The sequence below is a fragment of the Myotis myotis genome, unplaced genomic scaffold, assembly GCF_014108235.1.
Source record: "Myotis myotis isolate mMyoMyo1 unplaced genomic scaffold, mMyoMyo1.p scaffold_m19_p_3, whole genome shotgun sequence".
NCBI lineage: Eukaryota > Metazoa > Chordata > Mammalia > Chiroptera > Vespertilionidae > Myotis > Myotis myotis.
This window is the reverse complement of record NW_023416335.1, coordinates 137,240,960-137,253,618: the sequence shown is the minus strand read 5'-3', so window position 1 is coordinate 137,253,618 and position 12,659 is coordinate 137,240,960. Positions and strand designations below refer to the sequence as shown.

General features: G+C 36.8%; 1 protein-coding gene across 1 annotated transcript in view; it reads left to right on the top strand.

The window, feature by feature from the left end:
• The window catches only part of PTPRQ (protein tyrosine phosphatase receptor type Q), a 246,130-nt gene that overhangs the window by 196,984 nt on the left and 36,487 nt on the right, over positions 1–12,659 (top strand). Inside the window, exons 43-44 of the mRNA XM_036300643.1 lie at positions 3,066–3,165; positions 4,357–4,485. Coding sequence (XP_036156536.1) covers positions 3,066–3,165; positions 4,357–4,485 — 229 coding nt within the window. The remainder of the gene's footprint in view (positions 1–3,065; positions 3,166–4,356; positions 4,486–12,659) is intronic.

The following is a 12,659-nucleotide window of genomic DNA, read 5'->3' as shown; positions in this document are numbered from 1 at the left end:
TATGCATGCATATTAGCATAACCAATGGACACAGACACTGGGACAGTACGGGCTTGCCTGGGGTGGGAATGGCTGGTGGAGGGGGAGGGGGGGTCAATTGGGGAAAAAGGAGACATATGTAAAACTTTAGACAATAAATAAATAAATAAATAAATAAATAAATAAATAAATAAATAAATAAAATTCTTAAAAAAAAAAAGGCTCTCCAGGCCGATATATAAGGGAGATACTTTTTCGGCAAGGGATGAAGCTGATGCAAAAGCCGTATGTAAAGAGTGACTTGGTATGTTCCAGAAACAACAAGATGGACATTCTGGCTCCAGAGGAGTGTATAAGGTAGAGGTTGGAGGAGAAGTCAGAGAACCAGAGAGTTAATGAGGGACCAGGTCAAATAGTCCATTGGAAGGACTTTGGCTTTTCTCTGTAAGAGAGGAGGGTTTTAAGTAGAAAGGTAATGTTTTAAAAGAATGCTCTTGCTGCTATTTAGAGATAGATGGATAGAAGACAAGGGTGGATACAGGGAACTTGTGTATCCCATATAATAAAGAGGTAATATACAAATTAACCATCACGCCCTTGCACAAGATGGCCACCCTCATGTGGTCAAAGATGGTCACCACAAGATGGCCAGCAGGGGAGGGCAGTTAGGGGTGACCAGGCCAGCAGGGGAGGGCAGTTGGGGGCAACCAGGCCTGCAGGGGAGGGAGGGCAGTTGGGGGGGACCAGGCCTGCAGGGGAGGGCAGTTAGGGGCAATCGGGCTGGCAGGGGAATAGTTAGGTGTCAATCAGTCTGGCAGGGGAGTGGTTAGGGGGTGTTCAGGCTGGCTGGCAGGCAGAAGCAGTTAGGGAAAATCAGGCAGTCAGGTAGGTGAGATTGTGAGCAGTCCCAGATTGTGAGGGGGTCCCAGATTGGAGAGGGTGCAGGCTTGGCTGAGGGACACCCCCCTCACAGTGCACAAATTTCATGCACCAGGCCTCTAGTCCATACAATAATTCACATAAAACCGGATGGTAGCCTGGATCAGGATGCTAGCAGCTGAGATAGTGAGAAGTGAGTAGAGCACACTCAAAAGTTTTGAAGATTATAATGACCCCCCCCCCCCGAACCTAATAATTAAGTTGAATAATTTTAAACATTTTTGCCATATTGTTTTATTTATGCATTTATTCTTTTATTTATGAAGTATTTTAAAGTAAATCGCAGAAGGAACCCTGAAATAACTAATTTTCTCTAATGAGTATATATCTATATTATAAAAGGCCTGTGGCATAACGACGTCACGCTGTAACAACCAATGACCAGACTCACCAGGAGGTACATGAAGCACCTCTCGGTCCCTCCCCCTGGCCCGAGAGCCGCTCGCAGTGGTGGGGCAGGGCGGGGCTCACGGCTCACGTGGCGTGGCCCACAGGTCCCAATTGCAGCAAGGCTGGCGGCTGGCGGGCGGGCGGGGCAACGGGCGAGGCGCGCAGGTGGGTGGGGCTACGAGCGCAGTGGGGCGCACGGGGGTGGGCAGCACTGCACAATTTCACACACTGGGCTTCTAGTATATTATATTGTCACAGTAAAATAAATTAACAATAAATCCTTGATATTATATAATACCACATACATTTTCAAATCATCCTTTGGTATTTTTCTTTTTAGCTTGATTGAATCAGAATCAAAATAAACAGGTCACACATTATCTTTGATTGTCTGATCTCTTAATCTCTTTTAATCTAGAAGAAACTTCTCTTTCCCTTCTTTTTCCCCCTATGATATAGACTCATTAAAGCAATCAGATGAGTTGTTCTGCAGGAGGTAACATATTCTGAATTTTCCAGATTACTTTTGTTTGGTAGCATTAATTTTTTCCTCCGTTCAGTACTTTCTTATAAATTAGAAATGAGATATAAAGGTTTGAATATTCACAATTAATGATTTTGGCAGGGATATTTTAAAAATGTTGCTGCCTAGATCAAAATACCTCACATCAGAAGGTGTATAATATCTTGTTGCCACATTTTCAATGAACTTAAATTGATTAGCAAGTTTAGTAGTAGTGACAGAATAATCCTTTATTAGAAAGTAGTTTTTTTCCTTTATTATAACCAGAAAATAATCTGTGGGGTATTATTTTTGATTCTATAAATATCCAATTTCCTATCAACCTTACTCTCATCATTTAGAAAAGCACTTATGATTGTTACCTGAATCACTTATTTCATTAGAAATGTAATATTGTGTATCTAATTTTATTATTCCTCCCATAGTTTATTAGTTTCAATAATATTAGAATGTATGGATTTTTTATATGTTGACTCTATTTCAATCAATTTCAGTTTCTATTTATTATAAAGTCTAAATTGTTCCTTCTTTGGCCAGGAGGAACCTCTTTAAGAGGATCTTTTGTTCTTATATCATTAGTCTTCGAAAGCTTCTTAGCGTTCTTGCCCCATAAGATATGTGAATTCCTTTTGTTCCCTGCTACCACTTTGGAATTACCATCCAAGTTTTCTAGTTTCTTTTAATGAAAAGAGTATATAACTTGAAGATAAAGTTAACAGGATTTCCTCAAAGATTTTGGATTTGTTCTAAGAGAGAGTCAAGTATGACTGTGAGGTTTTGGGCCTGAGCAACAGAACAGTGACGTTGCCATCAACTAGAGGTGGAAGGATGCACCTGAGATAAGGGAAGTATAGGCGATTTGCTTTGGAAATTTTGATTTATTTTATTTTAATTACACTTCCAGGAGGCAGTTGGTTATACAAGTAAGTTCAGTAGGTAACAATTAATAGTCAACATCATATAGATGAAGATTAAAGCCATGAGGTTGGGTAGGCTCACCAAGGGAGTGAGTTTAGATAAAAACATGAAGAAGTCCAAAGACTGAGCCCCAAAGTTTTAAGATTTAGGAGAATAAGATGAACAAACAAATTTGTAAATGCTATTAGTATTCTTGAACAATAGTCTAAGAAAATATTTTTCTGTGTTTTGAGATCCAAGATAGTTTTACATCATCATCATCATCATCATCATCATCAAAATAACTAATGATAATGTTATACTTCATCCTCTTCAGGTGAAGGACTTTCAGAAAGAACTGTGGAGATTATTCTTTCAGTCACTTTGTGTATCCTTTCAATCATTCTTCTTGGAACAGCTATTTTTGCATTTGCAAGGTAAGAATTATTTGTGCTCACATGCCTATTATGCTTTGTGAGCATTATTCTGTCACAGTCCAATAGGGAGACAAGCCACAACAGTGACCTGAATGGGAAATATCTAATAAAAAGAACTGTTAACTAGTAGAAATACATAACTACTAAAAGGTAAAGGATCTAAGGGGTCCAGAACTAGTCAGTGCAGCAAAGCAGATGCCCTCTCCAGGATGAGGGAGAGAGGACAATAAAGGAACTAAGAACCAGAAAAGGCCCAAGGCTAACAAGGAGTGGCTACCACAAGCACATGCAGCCTATTGCCTATCGATGGGCAAAGAAATGTGACAGAGGGAAGGGGCTGGAGCTGTTCTTTAGAAGCTACCCATTGCTGTTGGAGGGTAGGCAGGCTGAATTGGTCTGTGGAAACAAACTCTTCTGAGTATCTGGATATTCAGCTGGAGCTACTTGTTGCCATTCACCTGTGGGAAGAACCTGCACTTAACAGGCAGCCAGAGCTCATGCAAGTGGGCTGCCAGGCTCCCACATGAATAAAAATATTGCAGCATGAACCCCCAAGGGAAGTGTCTCCCATCCCTATGTAGCCTTGCCGTGTCACTCCAGTGTCCTCTGTTGACAAAGCTTAACATCTCGCTAGCAGGCAAAAGAGAAATGTTACCGCGTCCAGCTCTAATATTACAAACCAGGCAAAAAAGAGTGGATTTAGAGCTCAGAAACAATAAAATGATAACGCAAAAGCAGAAGATGCCAGACTTTCTATATATTTTTGAATAATTTATAACAGACAGATTTAATTAAAATAATTAAACAACAGAGCATTGTCTTTTAGCAGTGGTGCTGATATCATTGAGCTATTTTCACTTTGGCATGTTTTTTATTTGGAGAAATTTATTAGGCAATTGGAGGGGAGGAAGATAAGCTCACAGAATCAGTCTCAGTTGCTCTATATTTTAAATATGCCAGTGGCTCAGGCCTTGATCAACTAATTCTCATTAAATTTTGAAACTTCAACAAATTAACATGTTCAAAATAATTATTAAAAATAGGTGCTATGGAATTAAACCTGAAAGAGATACTGAGTAGCTATACATTTTCAGTATAGTCAGAGAAGTGATCCCAGCGAAGAAATTATTTGACTCATGTCTAATGCTTTCTGTGATATCCCCTTCTTGGACTTTGCTGCATGGATTTTAGGATTCGTCAGAAGCAGAAAGAAGGTGGCACATACTCTCCTCGAGATGCAGAAATTATTGACACTAAATTCAAGCTGGACCAGCTAATCACAGTGGCAGACCTGGAACTGAAGGACGAGAGATTAACGCGGTGAGCACACTCCTCGGGGCGAACAGTGGTCCAGAGGGCCTGGAGCCATGACCCTATTCTGACCTATGCTTGTTGGAAGTGTTTGTGGGGCTCCTATTTATACAGGTCACAGAGATCTTCTTTCAAAGGGTGACCTCCATCTTCTGCACACTTCTCACTGATGTTCGGAGAATCACTTTATCTTCTTAATACTTAGAGTTCAATATGAACCTCGGACTATAGTGCTTTCAACCAAGCTTTTTAATTTTTTTCTGAGACAAATATCTTTACACATTAAACCTTTAAAGTTATGTTTAACAACTCACTTCACATGATAGATTTTTTTAAATAAGATTTTCTGGAGGTGTTCACATTTTTAATCACAAGTTTAAAATAATTAAATTTGTAATTACTTGATATTGTTTATTTTTATAAAAGCCTTTTTATAACTCCTTATTTTAGTATGACATTACATTAAAATTATAAATTGTATAGTGAAACTATATTTTTTAAATTGCTTAGTATTTAAAAATTAAATGCAAAGTAAAAATTACCTTTGGAAGGAAAAGTAAATATGTGTGTACTAAATATGTATGTATCAATAATATGTATTAGAAATAGTGAAGTACTTAATTTTAAAGAATAGGTAATTTTAAATTCTTTTAAAATCATTACATATTATTCAGAATGTTGGAACATTTGAAAAACTTTTGTCTATTAGGATAATTTATCAAATTCTCAATAAAAACTATCATCAGGCTGTCTTAACAAGTTTAGGTTCTTTTAAGAGTCAATATTTTGTGATGCTTAAATAAACACAAGGCAATTGATACAAAACAACTCAGCTGTACTTTTAAAGATCATTAACTCTGAAAATATGACATCAAAGATCTGGAACTTACTAAGGAATCAATCATTTATAGCTGTTGTTTACAAAGTTTGCCCTTTGCCTAATAGATCGACTTTGCATGGATATTTCCAGCATGTCTAAGGTACCTAAACTGTGCTATAGAGAGAAGTGTCACCTGATGAGCAGGTGCCTTCCAAATGCTACAGGATGGAAATTATTTAGCATTATCACTAAATTACAAGGAAATTAGGCTTGTTGGATATGAAAACTTCTTTCTATTCAGATATGTATCTATGTTAATATTCTAATACAGACCATTCCCATCTGAAATGGAGTTTACTCCAAAGATTACGTGTAAGATATATTACCCAAGGCATAGTTTTCAATCTAAGAAATGGTGTGTGTAAAAGATCAATAGATTCCCCAGGTAACCTGCCAAAGTGAAACCACATCATAGGAACAATAGCGCATTACTAGTATGAAGCTGTGTCTCCCAGTCCTTGAAGGGTCATACTGCGTAGTGAAAGGAAGTGTCTAGTCTCTGTGGCCCAACTGAATTTCAGTAGTATTCTTGCAAGTGCCTTTCTGTACTCTTTTCTCAAGGCTTTTTGCCTCCTCCACAGGCCTTGGGCCCAGTCGTTTCTTCTACACCCCAAGATGTGCAAGTGATAAAACTTCAAGTCTCTCAGTGCAATTAATTGTAGTTGTTCTAATCTGTTCATACTAAAATGTGAACTGCTAAGCACCAACTTTTAGAGAATTTTTAAAAAATATTTTTCATTCTCTAAAAGTCCTTAGGAAGTAGGTCTTTCACAGATATCAAATAATAAAGTGTGTGTGTGTGGGGGGGGGGGGGGGGGCGGGGAGGGTAAAGCCAGTCAGTATCAGAGAACATATTCTTTATTAAGGAGGGTACCATTTCTAGGCAAACTTTGGGCTTTGGTAAGGTCAGATCCCCTAAACTCTACATGTTTGCACAGTTTGAAGCTTCCTCCACTTCTGAACACAGCCATTATAAAAAGGTAGAAGGTTGTTTTTTTGTTGTTGTTGTATTTTTATTTGTTTATTTTTTAACAATTACTGTAATAGCAGTTAATAGAAAAGGTGGGTGAGGACTTACAGATTGTTTATTATTCAGTGTTTATAATTCAGGGACTGCCTTATTTAACCTTGACTCCTGGTTACTTTTTTTCTGATTTTCACATTTATTTACATGTCACTTTATTTGTAAAAGGATGTAGGAGTGTCTTTCAAATATATTTTAAATGTCTTATTTACTTTTACACATAGAAAATTAGTATATATTACTCCTAGTAATAACAAACTTGGAAATTTTAGTGTCCATGCTTTTTACTTTCCCATTTGTTTGATATGATTCCAGTATTTGTGACTGTAAAACATTCTGTTTGTAATTCCAATGGCACATAATAATATGCTTTGCTTGATTTATTATAGAAATGTGTTAAAATAGCCATCTAGTGGTTTGGGTATTAACTCTTTATTACAGAGATCTATCCTTAGCTTTATTATTTGTTGAAGTTTTTCATGTTAATAAAGTCACTAATACATTAGACAGTAAGATTAGAAAAATAGTAACTAGAGGAGGATCCATGATTAAGTGATGGAAAAAGCTAAACCTATTCAAAACCATGCAGGTCTGATGAGGCTGGAGCCACAGAGACTGATGGCAGATAGTAGGTTCTAGAAGTGAAGAATTAAGGAGCTTAAGTTAGCTTCCAAAATGTTGAGTAATTTATGCCATATGTCTTTGTCATTTGCAGGAAAGCACTTAGATAATTTCCTTTAAGTCTACCCATATGCTCTTTCTTAGTTAAGCTCAAGCAAGTTCTTTCCCATAGAACCTGCTCAATTTCTTCATGCTAATTGGACTTGCAATTTTCCTCACGGCTATATGTCTCCACATGTCCATAAAAGAAATAATAAAAGAGAATATCTAATCAGTCATTAAAATATTAATTATAGGGTGTTATCTAGTTGACAAAAAAGCATTGTGATGCTTGGTACTAAATCCTTTGAAAGATTTTATAGTTAATAATTATGTAACTACTAGAGGCCTGGTGCATGAAAATTCGTGCACTCAGGGGGTCCCTTTGCCTGGCCTGCACCCTCTCACAGTCCAGGAGCCCTTGGAGGATGTCCGACTGATGGCTTAGGCCCGTTTCCTGCTGGAAGTGGGCCTAAGCCACAGTCTGGCCTCCTTCTGCAGGATGTAACCAGGCGAGCTGATCAGGGGACAGTGCCAGCTGGTAGCTCTGACTCTCCTCCCCTGATTGCCCTTCCACTGCTGCTGGTCTCTGCTGCCCCCTGATCATAATTCCCTCCATCTGCCCCCTAGCATGTGCCTTGGCTGGCCTGGTGCTGCCTGCTTGCTGGCCCCGCCCCCCACCAACCAATCATTCTGCTGTTTGGTCGATTTGCGTATTATGCTTTTATCATATAGGATTTTATGTTATCTATCTCTTTATTATGTACATTGTAAGCTTTATACTATAATTGTTATATATGTAAATTATTATTGTTTAACTTATATTTTACCTTGTTTCATAAAAGATCTGAAGAATTCTCTCACTTTATACTTTTTCTTCTTGAAGGAGACTCAAACTCAAAGATTTAATGCACCATAACTCCATGAAAACAGTCAGGGTACACCAACATAACATTTTAAATTCTTATGTGGAATGATAATTATGTCATTTCATTATGCACATTTTATTTTTACATTTTGACAACACAAGCCAACTTTTAGGAAGAACATTTAATATTTTGGGCTCATCCGTTACACATTTGCCAGGTTAGCAAATGATCCTTTGGTTTTATTATATGATAAACAAATGAACAAAACAACATTTTGTGGTGACTCCTTCAAAGCACACCACTTAACTCATTGAAGTACGAAAAGCTTCTGGGTGAAAATATTGGCAAGGTCAGCAATACATGCACAGGTAAAACAGAGACCTGTCTCTTTAAGATAGTGAGATTGGCCCCATGGATTATTTTTTAAACTGATTTAAGTGCAACACTGGCTAACTTCCCAAAGATCTATGACAAAAAGTTAAATAACAAAAGGTAAAGATTCTATTTTATAAAAGGGCTTATTTTCACCTCCTTTTCACACTTAAGTTACAGAAGTTTGGTTTCTATGGTGACAAAATCAGAAAAAAATAGCAGAATAACATTAATCAATGTTTCTAATATTCTTACCTGACAGACACTCAATTTCTTCTTAGCCTCAATTCCCCCCCCCAGAAATTTTGTGTACCATCCCATACTAATGATCTTGCCTACTATAGTTGAGTGAATATAATGGTACATTAAGACTCAAGGCCAAATTCAGTAATAATGAATGGAATTAAATTTCTCAACAAAATCAAGCAAACAGTTGAATTGCTAGTTTAAGAATATCTTTCCTTCTTCAATAACTTTAGATGTTTGCATGTTGAATTCTTGTTCAACTTACAGCTATGTCCTCAGGAAGCCTACCATTTGAAAGAATCCTATGAATGTGCTTTATAAACTATAAATAAAAATACATTTGGTTTTGTTATTATTGTTATTTATAATATTTGTAAAATTAAAATTACCCTAATTTACTTTCATAGAGGGATTGGTAACATAATAATTGCTACTGTTTATGAGCAATTACTATGTTTTAAATTCTGTATGTCGTGTTCGAAAATAACTTTCAGTCTTTGTAGTAGGTACTCTTATTTTTGGTTCACAAATGAAAAACAAAAGATATGTAGAGATTTTAAGTAACTGCTCAAGGTCATACATCTAGTAAATAAGACAGGTGTGGTTATAGCCCAGGTCTGTTTGATTCTGAGATATCAAAATACACCTATATTTGTGTGTGTGTGTAGTGTGTATTTAACTCTGAGGCATACTAGATGAGATCAATATTAACCCTCTCAAATACACAAGGGCTCATGGTTTCCTTCGTCAAGCAGCATTTTCTATCAGGGACCAATTCTAAGGAATGCACTCCTCCTTTTGAATTTTTTGATATGGGACAAAGGAATGATGGCATTTGAATATAAGTTCAAATATGCAGAAACTGGGAAATCTTTAGTAGTGCAATTTTGATTGTGGCTTTCATAAGAATACATAGTATTTGACTGACACAGGAAATTTTATGTAAAACAGTTAGCATTTTAATTGCCATCAGTTCTTTGGCAGATTCTGGTGGTTAATTTTACTTATGTTTTATACTATTTTATAAGCAATGGCAAAAATATGAGAATCCAAATAAGAAATGTCTGACCAACATATGAATTCCGAATAAGAAATATACTGAAGTAGAATAAAACTTAAAATATTTAATGCACATGTCCTTATAGTAGAATATCAAAAGTAATTCAGTGTTTGTATACTCAATAATTAATGAATCTTTACTTCCAGATACTCTTCATTTTTCTTTAGACGCAAGGAGATTTTTGTCATCCAGTAAGTTACTGTGGTGATGCAGAGCTCTGCTGTGACTATTTTAATCTTGTCAGGTGGTGTGCTCTGTATTTTAAAATATTATTGAGTGCTTTATTGTTTAAACTGCTATTTTTCTCAAAGACATCCCCCATGCTTTCTACTTATAACGTGCCCTCTATAATACTGCATGCTATTGATATGGTAAAGTTAATCTTATCAAAATGCACATTGATTCATAATGTGCATGTCCTAAGAATTTGCTGTGTTCTCATGTTGTGTTAGCTTTGATAGAAAACAAGTGTTCACCTAGATTTCTTCACATACTTCTTGTCCTATTTTAATCATGGCACAAGGGCTGAATTTGCCATCTGACAAGTGGAGTCTGAGTTTACACTCCACACAAGCTCATTTCAACTGCTGCAGGTGGTAATCTGTAAGGACCAAGATGCTGCCACTTCCTGGTCCCTGACACTGGGGCACACAGGGTGGCACATTTCATGGAATCTTTAATTTTGTCCGGACCACTGGACACCCAACTGGAGTGCTTATTTTCAGGCACTCCTCTGATGCTCAGAAATGTCATTTTAATATTAGCACAAAAGTTACTATATTCTGAAAGCAAAATGTCAGCATTAGACTGGACCCCAGCAATTGACTGAATGCCTCAGAGATAATCAGTTAATTCCTGCAAAATATATAAATGAAAGCAGAGAATGAAAATGCATTTGATTTCAAAAATTCAAATCTACTACAGAAGAATCAGTCTCCATGAGCCACAGTGCTGGATTGGGCCAATGCTCCCAACATTCTTATTGAATAGTACTCGGCCTGATTGAAACAGAGCAGACCAGTCCTATTTCTATTCTAATCACAGTTAGCATTTGGGAATCATACTTAATCTTGTTTTACTGTTTATTAACTAATTGTCAAGTTTCCATTTACAGAATTAAAATCGTTTTATGAAAATACTTTTTCCTCAAAGGACCTGCTTGATCAGATTCAAACATTTGTCAAAGTAAGACACTCTTGAGCTAAAGATGTAAGTGATCATGTCACACATAAAAGATCCATCTCTAACCAGCACTCAAAGCAGACCTCAGCATTCCAGACGCGCAAGTTTTCTGTTTGAGCAATTCTGCTGAATGTCTTTCTTCGTCATCATTAAACATAATCCTTTTGCTTTAGGCCATTAGTAGTACCTCAGAGAAAAATGCTCCCTTTTTCATAGAATCCTCACTGTCTCTCCTCTTTCACCAATTATTTTTCTCTCCTAGTGTCCTGCATAGTTTCCTGCTCAGTCAGAACTAAACATAATAGTTTGGGTTAATGAAATCTTTATAGAACACCTCTACACAAGTTGTATTTGTTAAAGTAGATGTGATCTTCAAATTTGGTTTTCTGAGGTTGCCTCCTAACTCCATCCAGAGGAACTTCAGTGCTTATCTGCCTCCGCAGCTAATAGTTCAGGCTGCAAGGACTTCCTTTTAGATGGTGTGATGTCACCAGCCTCCTCTTCATTCAGTCCTCACTGAGAACTTTGCCCATCTTTTCACACAGCTGTCAGCAGGCTCTTCATCCTCTCTATCTACCGCTTCAACCCAATTGTCCCCGGGGCAGCTAAGCTTATGCCCATGGTTTTAATTTAGAATACATGGTTGACAAAATACACCAACTGTCAAGAATTTGTTTTCAAATGTGCTAATGTGGAGAGGCTTAGTAATGAGGAAAATATAACTCCTGCACCCTGGGGATCTTATTTCAGCTCTTTGACATCAGAAAGAACGTTGCTTTCCCCTATCTATCTAAAAGTCCATTTCACTTTGCTTGAATAAAATAAGTGACAATTGGGCATCTATCAAGTGCACGGCACTGTTCTAGGCACTGGAAATACTGTGATGAAAAAAGGAAGGCAGCTTCCAAAGAGCTGCCCTTCAAATGGCTGAGTTCCTTTTCAACCTATTTGTCCTTACAGATATAAGGAGACATTTTGGGAGAGTACTTGGGTATCACTTACTAATTGATTGTTTTTCTAATTAAATAAGAAAAACATTACATTACTGACTTACTTGGGTTGTATATTTACCTTATAAAATGAAGTTTTAGCATCAGCTATATATTACCAGCCACTGGTTAGGATAATATTCTTAATTTGAATTGAAGACCACAGAACAGTTATTGATGATTTTATAAAAAATGAGGAAGGATCTGAAAGGATGCTACTTAAGTGGGACAAATAAAAACAACAGGAAGAACAAAACTAAGACACCTTTGACAGCATTGTAGTGTTTTGGATAAGTAATAGAATATCATTTAGAAGTAGATGTAAGTGTCAGAGCAATTAAAAACTCACACTCACCATTTTGCAAAACTTGGAAAGTTTAATTAATACATTTTACCAGAGAGATAGGATTGTTCACAAATTTTTCTTTTAATATGAAGTACATATCAGTGTGTGCAAATTTCATATCTTTATATCAAGGCAATAGACTTTGAGGTTCTTTTCTTTTTTGCCTAACTTAACTAGTTAGTAGAAAACACAAAATTTCCTAATTTGTCCTATCCTACTGGTAATGCTCATTTAAGCTGCTCATCTATATGCTATCATCTAAGGCTTTCTATTTGGACTATATTTTAATTCCCTATAGATTTCAACTCATTGACCTTGAGGGAAAGCCGAGTCTCTGTGACAATAAGGTCTTCAATCACCACTGCCAACATAAATAAATGACTCCTCTCTGGATCTATCAGGAGTAATCTGAGTGGAATTTAAGTTTTTGATAGACTTTTAAAAAATGAGCCCAGACATGAAATAATACTCTTTTCAGCAAAAGGCCATAGGAATTAAGGCAGCTAAGATTCATGTAATAACACTGTTTAGCCTTTTATATTGGAACATGGTTGG